Source organism: Anoplopoma fimbria, chromosome 17, assembly GCF_027596085.1.
Source record: "Anoplopoma fimbria isolate UVic2021 breed Golden Eagle Sablefish chromosome 17, Afim_UVic_2022, whole genome shotgun sequence".
NCBI classification, from domain to species: Eukaryota; Metazoa; Chordata; class Actinopteri; order Perciformes; family Anoplopomatidae; genus Anoplopoma; species Anoplopoma fimbria.
Genome location: NC_072465.1, coordinates 12,168,557 through 12,190,127, shown reverse-complemented (window position 1 = coordinate 12,190,127; position 21,571 = coordinate 12,168,557). Strand labels below are relative to the sequence as shown.

The 21,571-nt window shown below is 41.0% G+C and overlaps 1 protein-coding gene across 3 annotated transcripts; it reads left to right on the top strand.

Annotated features, from left to right (window-relative positions):
• Positions 1-13,200: 13,200 nt before the first annotated feature.
• Positions 13,201-19,145, top strand: c17h3orf14 (chromosome 17 C3orf14 homolog). Of its 3 annotated transcripts, none has more exons than XM_054617555.1 (4): positions 13,201-13,297; positions 13,767-13,899; positions 16,422-16,490; positions 17,938-19,145. In XM_054617555.1, the coding sequence occupies exons 1-4, from the start codon at positions 13,245-13,247 to the stop codon at positions 18,121-18,123; spliced, it is 441 nt and encodes a 146-aa protein (XP_054473530.1). In that variant the 5' UTR covers positions 13,201-13,244; the 3' UTR covers positions 18,124-19,145. The 3 variants fall into 3 exon arrangements, with proteins under 3 accessions (XP_054473530.1, XP_054473532.1, XP_054473531.1); XM_054617557.1 differs by having other exon boundaries at positions 13,208-13,297; positions 13,772-13,899; XM_054617556.1 differs by lacking the exon at positions 13,201-13,297 and adding an exon at positions 13,356-13,430.
• Positions 19,146-21,571: the final 2,426 nt, after the last annotated feature.

Sequence of the window (21,571 nt, the reverse complement as noted above, 5' to 3'; positions counted from 1 at the left end):
AGAGTGATATGGAATTGAACGGTGTGTCAAGCTAACATTGACTTCATTTTGAACTCTCTGCATCTCCAATCTCCAAGCACTGTCAGGACAATATGCAGCTGCATAACGGCATGGATTTGCATGTGGAATGCACTGATTGAGTGAAATGACCCGGATTTCTTAAATCTCAATGTTATAAATTCTGGTGTGACCGGGCTCTTCAGATGGTCATTCTATCGGTTCTTTCTGTCCCCATATTTAAGCTATTCTGTATATATTTTGTTGCCTCTGTGACCCAGCCCTTCTCTGGAAACGGTATGTATTGACTGTGTCAGAGGATGTCCTTCACAGGTGCCATCCTAAACTTAAGTCTTTTACCATACCTTGACGTAACATGTACCACAAAGCTCTCACACTGTTTCCAATCTGACACGTCTGGTCTATAATAACAAATATTTTCAATCTTCTCCCTCCTTTGGAAGTCACTCATGGTGTAGCTGTTTATTGTGGATTGTGTGGAAGCCAGGTGTCTGTGTGTCCAACTTGTGGTCATCATCACATTCCCGTTTCGAGCTTCATGCACTCCATTAATGTTCAGGCAGTGATTGTGATATTACGATGTTATCCCCTCTTCTTAATATTATTTTTGCTTTTGGTTTTGGCCCTCTGGAGGCTGTGATTCTGTTGCTGGGCGTGGGCAATTGAATAGCTCTCTCTCTCTTGTAAGTCACAAAGTCATTTCCTCACCATGGACCTGTTTCAGAAAGGTGGCTGTCCCTTCCTCTTTTGTAACATGAAATAAGACAAAAAGATGATTTTTTTTGTTTGTTTGTTTTGTTGAAAGCTATATCAAAGCATTCTATGATAGTGTTATTTAATATGTAAATCGTATTGCTATACATAAAATAAAATATGGGTTTTGATGTAATTTTCTGAAATCATTTGTGTGATAATATTTTTTTCTGTTACTTCTATTGAACATCCAGTGGGGTTTAAGCTCTGGTTTGGTCCCCCAACTCCTGGAAAAAAAATGTCCCTTTGATACCAGCTACGACATTGAAGCATTAATATATCATCAAACAACTATTGTCTATGTAAAGATATAGAGTATAATATCTTGAGGAGAGAAAGAAGTCTCTCTCCCCCTGTGTGTTGTTATCAAAGATGATCCTTCATGTGTTGGCATAGCTGGGCCGGTTTAAGTAAAATTCTTAGATGTTTAATAAATTGGGACCTAGGACTGGATTGGAACATTTTACTTATTTGTAAAAATTAGGAAATACTTAAGAAAAAAATGTTTTACTACAAAGTTTGGACCTATCTGCATCCTTCTATTACCAACTTGTAAGTGCACCTGTATAGTGTAAACAATATGTTGGACCTTGGCAGGTATGTACGAGCCACTAAAATGTAGCTCCTCCTATAAAATTCGCAGAATTTTTTCCATCTTAATACCCACACTCTTAAACAACTTAACAAGTTCATGATGTGATAGATTCAGTATGAATACAATCACATGTCCACACATTAGTGGCGTTCTTTCTAATGTTCATTAACCAAATTTATGTGCAGGGAAAACAACAATATTTACTGAATGAGAAGTCATTCAATTCAATTTATTTTGTACAGCCCAAAATCACAAATTACAAATTTGCCTCAGAGGGCTTTACGATTTGTACACATGCAACATCCTCTGTCCAGGAACCCTCACATCGGCACAGGAAAAACTCCCCTAAAAAAAACCTTAACAGGGAGAAAAAAGGAAGAAACCTATGGGAGAGCGACAGAGGATGGATCCTTCTCCCAGGATGGACAGAAATGCAATAGATGTCGTGTAGAGAATGAACAACATAACAGAGTTCCAAAACATTCAATGTATATGACATGATATATATATGATGATTCATATAATAAGAGTAGTAAACAGAGTAACAAAGGAAAAAATTAAAACTACTTATAATAACCGCAGCAATGAATATAGTAGAATTATAATAATGATATAGGGAATAGTAATAGTAATGTGACTAATAATAATAATGGCAGTAGCAGTGGGTGTCAGCAGGGCCACAGAAGGAGGCACGACCACAGTCCAGGTACAGCCACGATTTATGGAAACCTTCAAGGCGAGAAAGCACAAAGACTCCAGGGTAGAAGCAAAGCCATAAGCGTAATGGTACAGGGAATAGTAATAGTAATGTAAATAATAATAATAATGGCAGCAGCAGTTGGTGTCAGCAGGGCCACAGCAGGAGGCACGACCACGGTCCAGATATAACCACGATTCATGGAAACCTGCGAGGCAAGAAAGCACAAGGACTCCGGGGAAGAAGCAAAGTCAGTAATGTGCATAAATAGGACATGAATACATAACGATGGAGGGAGAAAAGATGAGAGAGGAGCTCAGTGTATCCTAGGTAGTCTGGGCCTAGTAGAATAACTTCAGTTTTGTTGGAGTTTAACATCAAGAAGTTGCAGGTCATCCACATTTTTATGTCCTTAAGACATGTTTGAAGTTAAGAGAACTGGTTGGTTTCGTCTGGCTTAATCGATAGATATAATTGGGTATCATCTGCATAACAGTGAAAGTTTATTGAGTTTTTTCTGATAATATTCCCTAAAGTAAGCATATATAAGCTGAATAAAATTGGTCCAAGAACAGACCCTTGTGGAACTCCGTGACTGTCTTTGGTTTTCATCGAGGTTTCATCGTTTACATATATAAACTGAGATCAGTCTGATAAACACAACTTAAACCAGCTAAGTGCGGTTCCTTTAATGCCAATTAGATGCTCCAGTCTCTGTAATAAGAGCTGATGGTCAATGGTGTCGAACGCAGCACTAAGGTCTAACAATACAAGTACAGAGACAAGTCATTTGTCTGATGCAATTAGAAGGTCATTCGTAATTTTCACCAGTGCTGTCTCTGTGCTATGATGCACTCTAAATCCTGACTGAAAATCCTCAAATAAACTATTGTCACGTAGAAAGTCACACAGCTGATTTGCCACTGCTTTCTCGAGGATCTTAGAGAGGAAGGGAAGGTTAGATAAAGGTCTATAGTTAGCCAACACCTCTGGATCAAGAGTGGGTTTCTTAAGAAGAGGTTTAATTACAGCTACTTTGAAGGCCTGTGGTACATGGCCCTTTAGTAAAGATAGATTGATAATTTCTAATAAAGAATTGCAAACTAAAGGTAAAACTTCCTTAAGCAGCCTAGTTGGAATCGGGTCTCAGAGACAGGTGGAAGGTTTAGAGTTAGAAATATTTAAAGTCAATTGTTGAAGGTCGATGGGAGAAAAGCCATCTAAATATATATCAGGTTCTACAGCTGTTTCTAAGGTTACTGTATTTGAGGATAGATCGGTACTGGTTGAGGGCAGGAGATTATACATTTCTTCTCTAATAGTTAGAATCTTATCATTAATGAAGTTCATGAAGTCACTACTACTGAGGTGTATAGGAATACACGGCTCAACAGAGCTGTGACTCTCTGTCAGCCTGGCTACAGTGCTGAAAAGAACCCTGGAGTCGTTCTTATTTTTCTCTATTAATGCTGAATAATAGGCTGCTCTGGCATTACGGAGGGCCTTCTTATATATTCTAAGACTGTCTCGCCAGACTAACAGCGATTCTTCCAAATTGGTGGAACGCCATATCCTTTCAAGTTTTCGCAATGTTTGCTTTAATTCGCAGGTTTGAGGGTTATACCATGGAGCAAACTTCCTTTGCTTTATTATCTTGTTTTTTAGAGGGGCAATGGAGTCTAGTGTAATTTGCAGTGAGCCTGTAGCGCCATCGACAAGATGGTCAATCTGGGACGGATCTAGCGTAGGAGTCCTCTGTTCTATTGAGCAATGGTAATGAATTAAACACTGATGGAATCGCTTCTTTAAAAAGCTACAGCACTAGATAGACATTTTTGCCTAATGGCGTACACTCCGGTAGTAAAAATTCAAAAGTTATTAGGTAATGGCCTGATAAAAGAGGGTTCTGTGGAAAGACAATTACATTATCTATTTCAATGTCATATACCAGAACAAGGTCGAGGGTGTGGTTAAAACAGTGAGTCAGTTTCTGTACACACCGACAGAAGCCAATCGAATCTATTAATGAAATAAACGCAGTACAAATTTTATCATTATCGACATCCACATGAATATTAAAATCACCAACAATAATTACTTTATCTGTTTTGAGGACTAAACTTGATAAGAACTCTGAAAACTCCAATAAGAAATCGAATACGGACCTTGTGCACTATTACAAACATAATTGACTGTAATGCTTTCCAGGTCGGGTTTGAAAGACTAAACAAAAGGCTTTCAAATGAGTTAGGGTTTTATTAATAGACTTGAGTCAAAGATGGCTGCTACTCCACCTCCTCGGCCTGTGCCTTGAGTATTAATATGACTTGGAGGAGTTGATTCATTTAGGCTAACATATTCTTCATGAAACAGCTAGGTATCATTTAGACTAAATAAATAAACATAATTATCTGATATTAAATAATGTACTAGTACAGCCTTAGATGACAGAGATCTGATATTTAAGAGTCCACATTTATTTTCCTGGTTTGTTGCACTGTTGCGTTGGTTGCATTAACTTTTATTAGGTTATTTTGTATAACTCCTCTTCTGATTTAAACAGCCCTATTATGCTATTTTCCAGGTGCATATTTTTATCTCAAGTTACAGTTACAACATGTTTATATGCATTAATGCTCATAATCCGCCTTGTTTTTCTCATCCTGGCTGTCCTGCAGCACCTCTTCTCACCCTTTCTCTGAAACGCTCCCTCCTCCCTCCAGAAAGCAAAGTCTGCCCTGATTGGTCAGCTAGCCCGCTCTGTTGTGATTGGTCAACGTTTCACATTTCAAAAAACTCTTCCTCCGGTGCTTCAGCTCCGTCTCTCTCTTTTGTTGTTTGAGGGTGGGCCAAACTAGCCGGAAGGAGTTTTACGTCACTTCCGAAACATTATGACCTCGGATGTGAAGGAGAGAATTCAATGGAGCCGTTTCACGCAGCTCAGGAGCAGTGTTTCTGAGGGGGAAGGTAAGTCCTTTTAGGCGTGGACTTCAGATTTTACACTCTACGGACCTTTTACATGTACAAAAATATATATAACACACTAAAGAAGAGGGAAAAAGTGGAAAGCATAATAGGGCCACTTTAAATAACTGTAGTGGCCGTGGGGCAAACACAATCTCTATAGGGTTTTGGATGTGTAACTGCTCTGATGGAAGCGCAAAGAAGTGTGCTTAAGGCCCTGTCTACACTACTTTGTTTTCATTTTAAAACATATATCTTTTGGTTCATTTGTACTGAGCGTCCATACTATACCAGAGTTTTAGGACACCGAAAACGGGGCAGTTTGAAAATGCTCCCGAGGACGGATCAATTTAAAAAACGCCGGGTTTCATCATAGTGTGGATTCCGGAAAATGGTTGAGTTTGGAAACGATGTTGTAGGCACCCGCGTTCGCTATTTGATTGGGTCTTAGGAGTTGCGACGTGTCTTCCCTGACTCGTCAAGCCCTTACCACGTGACCCTTTTCCGGAAGAGGAGAACAACAACAACAGCCTTGATTACCCATCGACTACCAGGTTAATTCAACATGGATATCAGATTACAGGCGTTGTTGACCTTGTTGTCTTTACCAGCAAGTGTTGCGCAGTTAAATTCTGCATTTTATAATTCTACTACTTCCAACATGCAAAGGAGGCAGCTGTTATTGGAGCAATTAGCGAGCGGCGTGTCCAGCGGGGTTACCAGCCCAAATGGAGCAGACGTTTGAAGTCACGGTTTAAGGCTTTGAGGAGGATTTACCTTTTGTAATTAATGCTTATTTTGTTCTCCACAACTATTGTGAACTTCACAAATAACCGATAATGAACAAAAGCATAAATGCTCTCCAGTACGACAGAAAATTCAGATACCAGCAGAGCTACGAGTGAGAGAACAGATAACGAAACCGAGAGGAAACGAGGGAGAGATGTGTGTTGACCAAATATATGGACCCATGGTCAGTGTGTTTCTACACACAGTAGTCACCCGTCTCCAGCTGACACTGTGACACATAACAACCAGTTGCCACACCAAAGGGGTGACGGGGTTCAGGGAATGTGCAGTGGAAGGTGTAGAGTTGGATCAGTGGGCAGAGGAGACTGAACAGAATGACAGAATGTCAGCAGGACAGCCCAGATTTACCACTATTGACACCCACTATGGATGAGTGGGGGCGACTGGCTGTATTGCCGTTATTGTGACAGCCAGAATAACCATTCACAGAGCAATCTAGCCCTTGGGGCTTATAATTTCCTCCCACACATAAGTGTTTACCCCACCGCTCCCTTCCTACCACTTTTTCTATAAATCACTGCTATATCAATGCAAAATTTCCACTCAATGTCAGTCGACTTTTCACAGAAGCTGATAGCAGTCATCTAACCTGTCTGGGTGATTAGAATATGGCTGCTACCTTTACACCGTTCACACATTTGTGTTGTTGTGTTGACAATCTATCACAGTCAATCTGACCTGAGAGTTTCAATTCTCTGCACTCAAGCGAGAGCAGATCCACTTCTGAATCCTTCAGGTTGTCGTTTCCCAGGTCCAGCTCTCACAAACTGTCTACCAAAAGTAACAGCCACTCAGCCTAAAGTAGAATATTAGCCATTACTCAATCTGACAGTATCTCTTATATTTTGTATATCATCTTGTTCCAGCTCTACACTGAAGTTATGCTGCTGTACATCATTTTAAAATTGAATGAAAGAACCAAACTAAATACTGGTTAAGGCTACACCATTGCATCAAATGGAAAAAATTTATTTTAGTCACAGTTCCCCAAAAAATTAAGTGTGGAGACAACAGAAGGTTGGTGGGTGCTGAGGGGCTTCTTTTTTTATCCCAAATGGGAAACTTAGTGAAATGTCAAACTACTGCATGGCGGGAAATTGTTTTCGCTTCCATTATTACTGCTTCTCCTGGTGGATAAATATTGCAACTGGTTTCCCAGTTTGTGCTTTAAGGTACTAAGACTGCATTGCATCGAGTGGGGTGATGACAAACAAACCAAGGACAGAGCAGCAACCAGGTGGCAACATTCCAATGTGGAAGTGTCCTAAACCTGCATTCGTTCTACTGACCAGCAAGCGGCAACTCCTCTGGTTGTATAGATGTTTATGAGAAAATTACCCTTCTACACTTGATTTATTAGTTTACATTGTAAACATGAGTTTATGGTCTCAATCTCTAGTCTCAAATCTTCTTAAATGCAGCATGATGTTCATTTAGTAAATTATGATCCATTTTCGAGTCAAATAGACCATAAAGCAGAGTATGCTTTAGGACAGGCTTATTGTGATTGACAGATTCCTACCAGAGCCATATACAGGGGCCGTTTCTCAATACCAAGTACGGTCAAGTATGGACTTGCAAACTTGCAAGTTCATACTTGGATAGTTCGATTTACAAACTCCGGGGACGGGAGGACGCAGTACGGTCATTTTGCAATTGGAACAGCAGCGAACTTGATGACGTCACCAACGTCACGACGTCACCAACTCAGCTCGTCGGTCCCGCCTACTCCGGTTATCTTCAGTCATATACATTATTATTATTATTATATTCCTTTATTGATCCCCATGGGGAAATTCGGGTGTTGCAGCAGCTCAACTACACAGAAACAGATAATAAATACACATATTATACAATAAAATAAAAATAGAATAAAATAAAAAATAAGAATACAAATAAATATATTGACAATAAAACGAAATATGATATAAAACACAACCCTGCCTTTTTTCGTTTTCATTTAGAAAATATTAATATGTATATGTTTTGTGTTACATCTGCAACCACAACCACAGAGACACCGGAGCCAGCGGCACATCTGGAGGAGCCTAGCCGAGATCAGGCTGCTGTCAGCGGGCTGCATGAGCACCACCGCCCGGTCTCCTCTCTGGTCCTCTCACTTTTTTCAAACAGGCTCTATCTTGATAAATTGACCGCATATTTTAAGTCTTAACAACTACATTCTCGCTTAAAAAAATGTTAAAACTAAATTCCGTTACACAACAGCAGCAGTATTTAGACAGTTGTAACTGACAGTTGTGAGCCGTCTCCGCCGCTGTCGGCTCTTGTTTGCTGGTGAAATGCATTCTGGGATACTTGGCTGTCCAAAGTCCACACAAGTCTACTCCGATGCATCCTCGGTATAATGGGCGGAGCGAGGACACTTCCGGGTATCTGGACCGTACTTGGCTTGATGCGAACTTGTGTATTGGAACAGTACTTGGGCCGTGCTTGATGACGTTTCACAAGTTCACGAGGACACAAGTACAGAGAAGTTCACATATTGAGAAACGGCCAGGGTCTCTACGTCAGTCCTCCACAATCCAAATATGGTAACCTACATTCATTGGTTGCGAAATAAACAACATGGCAACGGCCAAATAAAGAACTGTAAACTTGAAAATGTAATACCACAAAAGAATTTGCCACAAGTGCTATCATGCTGCTAACCTCATCTCTGACTGAAATTATGCCTAAAATAGCTGACAAATAAACATATAGCTCTGGCCAAAGTTTGCTAATGCTGGGTAAAAATAGTGACAGTGAAATGTTAATTCAGTTTGTTCAGCTAATTCTTTTTTTAGAGGAGACATGATAAGTCTGTGTGAGTTTGATTTATTAGTAATTTGACAGTTGAACCACTCGCTTGCAACTGTCAGTAATCTCACTTGCTGTCTCTCCAGCGTTAGCAAAGTTTAGCTAATGTTAGCGTAGCTATATGTTTGTTTGCCAGATGATGGTCTTTCTTTCAACATCATGGATGTAACCAGTTGCTGTATATCTTTGTTTGGATTGTTTTGGGGAACCTTACAGTCTTATCAGTCCTGATTTGATTGTTTCAACACAACAATCGATTGTTTGAAGTGCACAAGTCAGATATTTGGATCATTTTACCGAAGCCAGCTGAATGAGTCATTTCGAGGGGATTCCTCCCTGTTCCCAGGTTCTCACCCTCTGAATGACACAATGATAAAGTATACCCTCGTCGGGGCATGCCCATGTTATTGGTTTGAAATGGAGGAGACATCTGATCCGCTACAGATAATTCCCTGTTGAAGAAATGTGCTTTTGAATCAAACAATATCAGGGGAGTCTCAAAAAACCTGTACACCAATGCAGTGAGGTTCAAACATGACAATTTACATGTCTGTAAATGTAGGTTCAACAGTTTGAATATAAATGTAACAACATCCAGATATAGTTTTAATGACATTTTAAAATCCTTTTAAATACATGGGTAGATTTATTTTACATTTATTGTTTATATGTGCATCAGAAATGTATTTGTGCATTATATTTTTTTATATGTTAATTTTGCAAAAGCAAGAGGTTGATGTCTGCACTTATCCATTTTTGATCGCCTGGTTGTGCATGCACCCCTGCTCTTCCAGCTCATCAGCGGTTGTGCCTAACTTGCTTAGCCAAGGGGCGTTTTTGAAGTTCCTGCTTGTTGCAATGTGTCTCGGTGTGATAGGCCCCTAACTTTGTTATACTGCAACAAAGACATGTTTGAGTTCTCTCTACTTCTAGCCATGATTGTGCTGTATCCATAGAGGTGCAGGATATATATATTGCACCGAAAAACAAGGTCACAGAGAGTACAAACATGACAGGAGCAAACCACCCCGAGAAAGCATGGTACTGAGGGTTAAGAAAAAGTAATAAGCAGATTAATGAATAAAATATCGTTTTTTGAATAAAAATGAAAAAAAAATGAATAAGTAGACTCATACCCTCTGAGTCTTGAGCTCGTTCAAAATACGTCTCATTGAAGACCTGTGCATTACTGTCACTAATCAGAGAATCTATTTAATACTTACTTTCTAAGCCTAAATCCATCTCATCAAGAGAAGTTCCAATGACATGAGCAGTTTACTAATCTGAGCAAGATGAAGTGTGATGAAGTGTGTCACTTATATTCACTTAGAGTCTTGTATGCTTTAGGGTTAGATCCTTCCAAGTTTCTTTTTTGCATCCTCCTCTGTGGACTTCAAAACTGTATCAAGCTTCTCCACATCTTCTGTGAGTGGGATCATGCCTCTTCTGTTCCACCTGTCCTCTACCAAGTTTGTTCTTTCTAAGGGTGTCAGATATAGGTCCCACTGTGAAGCTACTAGAACCCAAGAAGCGCAATACTCTGACTGCAGCAACTTTATCTTCAGCCTTTGCATGTTGTCCAATCATGTCTTCAGTGATTGTCTTAATTACAAAGCAAGAGATGGTGTGTCTTGCTGTAACCTGATGTTTTTTTCTGCTTCAACAGCTAAACGAAACTCAGGTTGCACCAAAAAGATCTTGTAGCATCTTCACTTTGGGATGAAGTGACTTGACAGCAAGTACAAAGTTACCCATCTCATTCATCTTTTAACAGACATAAACATCTTTTGATTGATTGCTCCCGTGTTTCTCAGGCAGTTTATGACAAAATTCACATATGTGTGGGTCATTCTTTACTTCAAAGGCCACCTTAGCAATTATCATTCAATTCAACCCAGTAATTGCCTGCATCAATACATTCTTTCATAGGTAAATCGTCACTTTCTTGGAGTTTGTCACATTTTTTCTTGTTTCCATCATCAATTCAATTCAATTCAGTTTATTTTGTATAGCCCAGAATCACAAATTACAAATTTGCCTCAGAGGGCTTTACAATCTGTACACTGTCATCAGAGGAATCTTAAGTTTATTGGATATAAACACTTTTTTTTCTGATTCTGAGAGATAATCATCAGAAGCACAGCCCCCCTGAAAACCCTAAGCAGTCACAATTTATACCAGATTTGGCTAAAAAACAGTAATTTATCTTTTAATATCAATTACCCACGGTCCCCCCGAGGGGGCACTGCTGTACAGAAGAAGTTATAGGCTTTTCTCTATTTCAGATACAACAAAAGCTAACTCAACTTTGTCTAATTCATACATTTGAGCAATTTTTCATCATATTCTGAAATAAGTCTCGCCTCTAGAAAGATATTGCTTTCCAATGTGTGTTAATGTATCTTTGTGCCTGAAACTGCTTGCCTGTTTCCGCTTGGTGAAGCACGGCAGACCTGGCCCTACTGCACTTGTAGCTCTGGACTGACAAACCATATGCGCATGTATGCATGTGTTGAACCTGAACTTTCAGATCATGAAGCATCCCATCTGTTGATTGAAATGGTGCAAGGCTGTACACATCTTGCTAGCTAGGACTGATATTGTACTTACGTTAACGTTACAACAGTAGTTATGACTCTTGTGGATTATTCAACTACAGTACGATTTAGCCCCTGGAGCAATCATCCAGATGACTTAATCATATCTCAAGAAGGAAACTATAGAAAAGAATATTCAACCATGAGAAGTTTAAAAGTAAAACTTAGTTAACCGCAAGTATATATAAAAAGACCTGTTCTGCTTTCCATGTCTTCTTTTCGGATGGGATGGAGAGCAGGTGGGTTTAAAGACTTGAAACATCTTCAGAAGGCTGGTAAAAAACAAGAGTTTTACATCGCATGTGGATGATGCCATCAGGTTAGGCTTACTGGGAACAATGAACGTTGCCTCACAGCTTGACCGTGCGTACAGACGTGCTATTGAACAATACAACTGAAGAACTGAAGAAAACAGGTATGTTCTTGGCAGAATAATGTTGCTGGTCATGAGTGCTATTTGATGTTGAGAGATCTTTAACATTGTCTTTTCTTTGGTGGTTCTATATGTTGGAATGGTAAGATATGTTGACAGATCTTCATTGTGGGATGTTAGATGGCATTATTCGGATGGCATTTTGTCATCACTGCTGTTGGTGATACATTCGTCATAGCAATCAAAGTGTCCCATTTCCCATCTCTCATTCGCACATAGTTGTGAGAGTATGGTTCAATGTGATATATCTATAGTATGTATGGATTGCATGATCAAACTTTCTTATATGAATATTGTGGGGCCCAATTAAAATGTTCATCCCAAAATTGCCGCCGTTAGTCATACGTTAACATAAAAGCAGGATATTTGTTGTTGTAGTTCAGCGTATTTTCAATTTATGGATTATTGTTATTATTATTTATTCATAATTTAATGTTTGTTTGGTTGCTAAAACATTTATTTTCTTTGTTCACTGTCTGTCATTCTAATAACTATACAATATAGTTTAATTTGTAGTTTAATGAAATTGTTATTTCTGAAGATAAGCTCTATTTGCTTTTTAATGTGCTGCCTTTCTCAAGTTGTGGTTTTGTTCCTGGGCAGCCCCACACTCATGTTCTCAATGACTTAAACCGATAATAAGACATTTTTCTAGCCTTAGCCAACCAGAAAATGGGATTGCTTTTTCACCGGTTAAATCAAATTAAGCATGCAGTACCAGAGTGTGTTCAATAGGGGGAGCTCAGGAGTACTGACAAACTCTCACTTTTCTAAGGTTACAGAGCCTATGAGGACATAGTCTGAAATGTATGCAGATCATTCATTAAAACGGATGGAGCTCATCCTATCATTTTGTCCTCACAAGTAAAAATGTCCACACAACAAAGGTATTTTGCCAAGACCTGGTCCACACAAGCAATGAAAGACAAACACACACACACACCATGCGTCCGTCACAATACAATGTGTGAACAGATCATGAATAATACAGGGCCACACACACACACACACACACACACACACACACACACGGAGAGAAGGAAGGATAACACAAGATACTTTATGGGAAAATGTTTGACTTTGACGGAATCTTCACCCAACGGAAAATCTATTTGCCTCTCATTCATCAATTGCTTTCTAAATTAGAGGCTGCAGAGGGGCAGGGTGACCCTCGTGTCTCGATTACCATAGTAACCGAATGCTCAGCAAATTTAACTGTCCAATTATCCGAAGAACTTCCGAAAATAAGTTTCATAATAACACAGTACGAGTTCAGAAAATTGAACAGAAAGTGTGTTTATACAGAGTGATACGCCTTAAGTCATATTATAATATTATATACTCCATAAAAGTATGCTGTTAACAACTGTTTTCCTGCAGCAGACGACATGTTTAGTATAAACAAGCTCTAAAGCGAATGGGACTCTCTCTCCCAAACAATGTGCGCTTTTATTTTGAAGAACACAACGCTTGCATTCCGGTCGCATTAAGGCGAACTGTTGGTAGCTTGATAGGCTACAACACTTCCGTGGATCGGTGGAGGGGGTACTTCTACCAACAATGTCTGCGTCTTTACCCCAAGAAACGGAATTAATTGAGAAACACGAGGAAATGTGAGTCTGTGATCTTTGATATTGACTAACATTGAACCATTTTGATCGAAGTCAATGGCCGTCTGTGACTCCTTCACATCGTATAACGATACGACTCTTCTGTCCACACAGTTAGATGGCTAAAACACTTTAGGTAACGTTCACTTGTACTTTACAAAGAACTGTGTAAATGGTGTGCTTCCAGTGAAGTGCAGCAAAAGCTTATCTCCCTAATGTAACACTACCGTTACCCTGACTCACGGTCAACAGCATCCACCTCGCTGTGCTCCACACCCGTGCAAAGGATTCTGTGCACACGTCATTTTTTGTTATGATAAATGCGTTTATATAGCACTCTGGCCCTTCTGACACAGTTGCTTTTTCCGGTGTGTGTGCGTGTGTGTGCGTGTGTGTGTGTGTGTGTGTGTGTGTGTGTGTGTGTGTGTGTGTGTGTGTGTGTGTGTGTGTGTGTGTGTGTGTGTGCCATCAGTTTAGTCCGTAGAGACGAGCTGCTGGAGCAGATGGAGACACTCAGAGAGCAGCTGAAGATCCAGAAGATCCAGAAGAGGCAGGAGGTGAAGCAGTCTGAGGCGGCTCGCCACAGGAACAGCACACTGCTGCAGGTAGGAAGGGCTGATAATACATACTCGTATGTTGTATGTTTTGAAGCCCCTACATAGCTGAGGTCTTTTCCTAACTTCCTAAACTTTTTTTTTTGGAATCAACTTTATTTACAACACATGAGTACAGTAGAAAACTTAAAGCTGTACTATTCAGTGAAGGATCCCTGTCCAAAACAGAATCACACCTCCAAAGAGGGATGTTTTCAATTCATCCATAATGTACAATTAAACAGTGACGGCGACGTTATGAAGGAGGGTCCAATGTTCCCTATGTTAAAGGAGATGAGAGAGGAAGCACTGAAGCAGCTTTCCTTAGCATTTCTATAATTCCACCAGCTGTCATCATGGCTGCCAAGTACATACTTCTGGGACATTTCCCTCAGTTAAGACCCTTCGTAATTGAAACAGGCTATTCAACAGCAGCTCTCGACTCCCCTGTTACCCTTTTAGCAACTAGTGCTGCAATGATTTGCTGATTGAATAATTAGTCAGTCAACTGAAAATAGTTTAGCAAGTGGAAACATCAGGCATTTTCACTTTATTTTACATTTTTATTAAGTAAACAGCCAATCAAAAAACAAAAAGATTGATTAATTGAAGATGAAATTGTCATTAGTGGCAGCTTACACCGTCACCCTCCTTGTTTTGGTGTTTCAGTGTGTAAACTGTTTTTTCTGATTCATCTGCTGCTGTGAGTTTGTGTAGAAGTTTCCAAAAGAAGAGGAATCTTTTGTCTAATAAAATGATGGCTCTTTTTCTCAGTGCGTTCATGACCTACAGTGGATACGGAAAGTATTCAGACCCCTTTAAATTTTTCACCCTTTGTTTCATTGCAGCCATTTGCTAAAATCGAAAAAGTTCATTTTTTTTTCACATTAATGTACACTCAGCAACCCATCTTGACAGAAAAAAACAGAAATGTAGAAATTTTTGCAAATTTATTAAAAAAGAAAAACTGAAATATCACATGGTCATAAGTATTCAGACCCTTTGCTCAGTATTGAGTAGAAGCACCCTTTTGAGCTAGTACAGCCATGAGTCTTCTTGGGAATGATGCAACAAGTTTCTCACACCTGGATTTGGGGATCCTCTGCCATTCTTCCTTGCAGATCCTCTCCAGTTCTGTCAGGTTGGATGGTGAACATTGGTGGACAGCCATTTTCAGGTCTCTCCAGAGATGCTCAATTGGGTTTAGGTCAGGGCTCTGGCTGGGCCAGTCAAGAATGGTCACAGACTTGTTCCGAAGCCACTCCTTTGTTATTTTAGCTGTGTGCTTCGGGTCATTGTCTTGTTGGAAGGTGAACCTTCGGCCCAGTCTGAGGTCCTGAGCACTCTGGAGGAGGTTTTCTTCCAGGATATCTCTGTACTTGGCCGCATTCATCTTTCCTTCAATTGCAACCAGTCGTCCTGTCCCTGCAGCTGAAAAACACCCCCATAGCATGATGCTGCCACCACCATGTTTCACTGTTGGGATTGTATTGGGCAGGTGATGAGCAGTGCCTGGTTTTCTCCACACATACCGCTTAGAATTAACGCCAAAAGTTCAATCTTGGTCTCATCAGACCAGAGAATCTTATTTCTCATAGTTTGGGAGTCCTCCATGTGTTTTTTGGCAAACTCTATGCGGGCTTTCATATGTCTTGCACTGAGGAGAGGCTTCCGTCGGGCCACTCTGCCATAAAGCCCCGACTGGTGGAGGGCTGCAGTGATAGTTGACTTTGTGGAACTTTCTCCCATCTCCCTACTGAATCTCTGGAGCTCAGCCACAGTGATCTTTGGGTTCTTCTTTACCTCTCTCACCAAGGCTCTTCTCCCACGATTGCTCAGTTTGGCTGGACGGCCAGGTCTAGGAAGAGTTCTGGTCATCCCATACTTCTTCCATTTAAGGATTATGGAGGCCACTGTGCTCTTAGGAACCTTGAGTGCTGCAGAAATTCTTTTGTAACCAGATCTGTGCCTTGCCACAATTCTGTCTCTGAGCTCCTTGGGCAGTTCCTTCGACCTCATGATTCTCATTTGTTCTGACATGCACTGTGAGCTGTAAGGTCTTATATAGACAGGTGTGTGCCTTTCCTAATCAAGTCCAATCAGTTTAATTAAACACAGCTGGACTCCAATGAAGGAGTAGAACCATCTCAAGGAGGATCAGAAGAAATGGACAGCATGTGAGTTAAATATGAGTGTCACAGCAAAGGGTCTGAATACTTATGACCATGTGATATTTCAGTTTTTCTTTTTTAATAAATTTGCAAAAATTTCTACATTTCTGTTTTTTTCTGTCAAGATGGGTTGCTGAGTGTGCATTAATGCGAAAAAAAATGAACTTTTTCGATTTTAGCAAATGGCTGCAATGAAACAAAGAGTGAAAAATTTAAAGGGGTCTGAATACTTTCCGTACCCACTGTATAAGCCAGTAACTCATTGAAGGGGTAACTCAATGTGAAATTAAAAACATTAAGATGCATATTAAGTATATTGAGTTAAAGAGTGTGTAGTTTAGTGTGTGCTCTCCCTTACTGCAGGATGTACAGAAGATAGAAGACCGTCTCAGAGGAAGACAGCTGCCACGCCCGGACCTCCTGGCTCTGGAGGTAATATGGTTTTATTTATATAATATTTATATATTATTTACATTTCACGTCAATTTTGCTGCTAATCTGTATACTGTTGATACAGTAGCTCCTTGTCATTTAGATAGCAATATTTACCATGATTTAATAAAAGTCTTTCATGCTTTTAGCCCACTTATTTTAAATCATGTGTGCTTAAGCTGCCTTCTGAGTATTTTCTAAATCACATCTGTTTCCAATTTGTTTTTCCCTATCTTCTAAGCAGACTCTATATTTCTTTGAGTCAGTTCTGTGGTAATGCAGTTGAAAACTCAGATTATTTTGAACAGGATGCTGGTCTACTGTGTCCATGTGATGGTGGGGAGCTCTGAAAAATAACAAACAACTTTTCATTCACACTGACGGAAAATCCAATACAAACCACAAACAATAAGTGAATGGAGGAATCCTGAGAAAAGAACCTGTTCTTGAGCTTTGCACATAAAACATTTAATTTAGTCCTGCTAAATCACATATGGGTTTTCCGATCCAACTACAATTAACTACGACATAAACCCATCCGCATCAATATCAGACACTCAGAGCAACTGCTTCAGAAGTCAGTGACGCAGTAATAAAAAAAACCCCACATAGGACAGGTTTGAAGGGAGGACAGATCAAACAAACACAGGACTTTCACCTAGAAGACATGGTTTTGTTGCCTTTGCCTTAGCAAATGTTTTTGTTTGAGTTCACAACGTTAACCACGTGTTTACTGCGACTGTTACGGAGCTTCATAGTTTGACGCTCTGGGCTACCTAGTGTGTTAGAAAGGGCTCTAACCAGAGACTGTTTCTAAGGAGTTGATGTAGTCACCGTGACGCCACCCATTAGTTTGTGGACTTCAGTTTCGAAGCCTCGGTTTCAGCATTTGGGCCGTCGCCATCTTGGTTTTTGAAACCAGAAATGACAGAAGAGGGCCAGGCTTAGTACAACTAAACACTTAATAAAACACTTTTAGGCTACCAAAATGCTACAAATAACTTTCTCTAAACCGACACGGAAAGGTTAAAGTTGTATGATTAAAACACAGACAACAAAGTGGGTTCGTTTTGTTTAGCATATCCTGCTTTATGGTCTATTTGACTCTAAATGGAGCATCATTTACTAAATGAACATCATGTTGTATTGAAGAAGACTTGAAACTAGAGATTGAGATCATAAACTCATGTTTATAATGTTTACTGAGGGAATAAATCAAGAGAGAAGTAGAGTCATTTTCTCATAGACTTCTATACAACCAGAGGAGTCGCCCCCTGATGGACAGTAGAGAGAATGCGGCTTTACAACACTTCAGCACTTTTCAGACCCAGAGGTTGCCACCTTATTCTGTCTATATGACAAGTTGGGCTGAGAACGGGTCAAACACGATGGAGGTTTGTGACCTTACAGTAAGGTAAAGTAATGTTATGTTGTGTCTCTGTTTTAGACAAGATACTGGGCGTCTGTGGAAGAGTCTATCCCAGCTTGGGAGCACTTCCTCCTGGGTAAAGGCCCACACCCTGCTCATGTACCAGGGCAGTCACCTAGGAGAGCCAAACAGAAACCCAGCACAGCTAAAGGCAAGGGCCTGCCTCCTCTCCCAAAACCAAGGACTGCTCGACCAGACCAGTGATGCTGAACGAGCCACTGTAGCCCGAAAGATAGAGAGATGAGCAGAGGCATGTGGATTCTCATACCCCATTCAGACCCTCCTTCATCGGCATCATACGACCAGGGTTGGAAGCTTTGGTGAACAAGCGTTCCTCTATGGAATGGATATTGATTCAGTGATATAAACAAACTTTCTCTATAGAAAGAGAGGGAGAAAGATGAGGACAGAAGGGAAAAAGAGATAAAGTGTATGAACTATGCTGCAACCCGAGGTCTCTGCCAACTCCAGTTTGTCCCCTGTATGAAACGGGTATCAGAAGGACATGCACCTTCTGATTAAAGGCATCAGTCCACTACAGCTACTAATATCTAATATTGATAGTTGATAGCCAATCTACAAATCAATGCATAAAGCCTGCACTTTAGATCACTATTACAGTCTTAAAAGAGAACATGCTGTTTTTGCTTCTAATGATCACAACATGCAACTGTTTTCATTTCATGTTCTTTATTCTAGAATGATCATCAAAGCCAGTTCTTGTTGTTCATTTATTTGATTTATTTTATCTTTGGTCTTGTTTTTCTTAACCGTTTTTTAACTGAATATGCTTTAAAATGAAGTTCATGACTTTATATATATATATATAATGTTGACAAAATGACATGGTATTTGTATTGAAACCAAAATGTTGACTTCGTGACACTAACGTGTTGTGGGAGCAGTAACACCATGCAGAATAAACTCCTGCTGTGTCCATCCTGACAGTAAGTGAGCCCACTGAGAAGCTTCTTTTACTTTCTTCTTTTACTTGTTTTTTTGTTGCAGTGTTGTTTCATGGCCACTAGAGAGAGCCAGTGTCATACATATGAAAAGAAAAGGAAACGCTTAAGGTTTGGACACAGTCTGTTTGCGTTTGCAAGATGATGAACATGTTAGGGTATTGTTATACACCACGATATGGCAAAATATCAGCAATAATGACACACTAAATAATCAAACTGATGTTTTAAGCAGTGGTATCTGTTTTTGCTCTGAATCAGAAATCCGACAATATGATCATGTGATCACAATATGATTCCACTGAAAGACTGATTCTTTTTTTTAATGTTACTCTGTTATGAAGCTGTTTAACTGATGGCATTAATCATTGATGCATTGACGTTAACTTTTCTTGAATATATAAATATACAATGAGATCTTGAAATAAATATTGATCTCCACAGATCACAATCAGGTATGGCACCGGTACATCCTCCTGGCATTTCAGCTCTGTTGGTTATTGGAGGCCTTGGCTTTGTCAGCAGCTATTTGTTAAATGAGCCTATATGCAGTATGACTGCCCCCACTCATGATGTCACAGGTGGGTCACAACACGACACATCCCACTTTGTAAGTGGCTGTGTGTGGATGTACAGAGACAGGAGTTATGAGAGGAACATCTCTCACCATATAAAGAGAAATCCCCTGCTTGTTCGCTGCCAGGGTTGATGAAGACCCCCCACCCCCCTCTCTCTTTAACCCCTAATTGTCTGTGATCAGACCTGCACTGGGCTGACGCGGAGTGGCGGCTTGACAAAGGCAATCATCCGGACAGCCGGGGTTGAAGTGGCCGGTGGTTGGCAGATGCCCCGGCTCCTCAGCTGGGGCCACAGCGCTGCAGGCCCCCGGGGGTCAACTAGCCAGAGGCCACCGCTGACTGACTGACTGGCGCAGTCTGGACTGGTAGGGGCTGGGTGGTGGGGTGCTGGTTTAGTGAAGGGGCAGGACAGTGCTGTGAGGTCAAGGCCAGGCTTCAAGGAAGCTGTAGGGTGGGGGAGGTATTAGGGCTGTGTGTCCGATCATGGGTGACAGGATCGGATAGTAGGGAGGGGGAGGCGGGGGATGATGAAAAAGCGATGCAGCGAATTATCTAAAAGGGTTTTGAAGAGCACGATCTGGAGCCCTTCCAAATGACTTGCCCTGCATTATGTATTCTAATGGCCGAGGCCCCCGGGGCTGCTGGAGCCCAGTTGCCTCCGTGTTGTCAGTGAACAGATCTTGTTTCATCCTGCCAGCCGCCGACGACAACATTGACCCCCTCAGATGGCTGCCTGGCCCTCCTCCGTCCCTGGTGGCGTGGCGTGAATCCGGAGCCATGCGATTATGCAACGCGGTTCGGCTATTGAGAGCCCACTGAGAGCCATGACAGATAATTGGCTGAGCCCAGAGCCGCGCAAATGGTTAAGTGTCGACTCCAGTCGATTGGATAATGGGTAATTGCACGCTGCATTTCATTCAGTGATATGCTGCTGGTGTAGCAGGGGCAAGTGGAGGGGAGAGAAAGAATGGAGGAAGGAAAATATTTTGGCGTGCTGCGTTTTTTGCAGCCCATTATTTCACACTTTGGGTCCGTTGCATTTGTTTGGGTCTCGAGCACGGAGCGATCACAGATTTGTATCAACTGCTGATGCCATTTAAATTGCAAATGACTGTTGAGTTTTATTTTTGAAGAGTTTTTATTTGCTCTAGTTCAGATTTCATAGATTAAGTGGCCGCGGAGCGCCATTCCTGGTGGCGCTGTTTGAGGCTTCCCTCTGACCCTGTGCAAGTCCAGAGTCTGTCCTTTGATCATGGGATGTCACCTCTACTTAGAAGCCCGGGCTGCCAGCTCTTTGTCTCCTCCGTCACAGAGGCCTCCACTGTTGTCATGTTGCCTTGCATTAAACAGAAGGCTTCATATTGTACACTAAGAGGAAGCAACACTGGCCTTAAGGTAGCCCAGCTCGGCTCCCCATGGACTGCACCGGCACAAGTGTAACATTTCTTCTTTAACAGCCCCTGCCTTCAGTGTAATCACATACCTCTCGGCTCTCATAGAGCCCCTTCCAACACAAAAAGCTTTTTTTTTTCTTTTTATTTTTTATTCTCACACTCAAACAGAACCAGCTTTCTGGAGCTAATGTGAGAATTCTTCTCCGGCTGGACTTGAATATACTTGAGCTGCATTATTGCTCCTAGAGAATCACGGTGGGGGGGTTGCGCTCGCTGAATTCCACTTCAGTCGCTGTATCGATTGTGCTTCCTCGGATGTCTTTCTGCTGTCGCCCGGTAGAGTCAGAGTGTGCGGTGCTATTCATATTGACTGGCGGATTAAGTGGGCTGCAGAAAGGACACGTACGAATTTTGTGCTTGTGTTCTTGCGCCTTTTGTTGATATTGATTGTGCCTTGGCATGGATTCACACATGGCACCGGCGCGTTGTGTTGGATTCTTAATGAAGGCCTTTATTGCGCTCTAATCAGTTTACTATCACACACACCAGTCAAAGAAAACACTTCAGTTGGTCTCTCACTTGAAATAAAGCACACGGGTAACCACTCATCTGATTGGGTTTGGACTGCTGCAGTGCCACTGTAAAAACCATACTTAGCCTTTTAGGTAGAGAGGGATATCTTATCACACCTGGTCTAATATATCACACACATCAGGGA

What these genes read in the sequence shown, in the direction of transcription:
- c17h3orf14 (XM_054617555.1), top strand. Translation starts at nt 13,245, where the DNA reads ATGTCTGCGTCTTTACCCCAAGAAACGGAATTAATTGAGAAACACGAG. An exon ending in ATTGAGAAACACGAGGAAAT is followed by an intron (nt 13,298 to 13,766) that starts GTGAGTCTGTGA and finishes GTGTGCCATCAG; the next exon opens with TTTAGTCCGTAGAGACGAGC. An exon ending in GGAACAGCACACTGCTGCAG is followed by an intron (nt 13,900 to 16,421) that starts GTAGGAAGGGCT and finishes CCCTTACTGCAG; the next exon opens with GATGTACAGAAGATAGAAGA.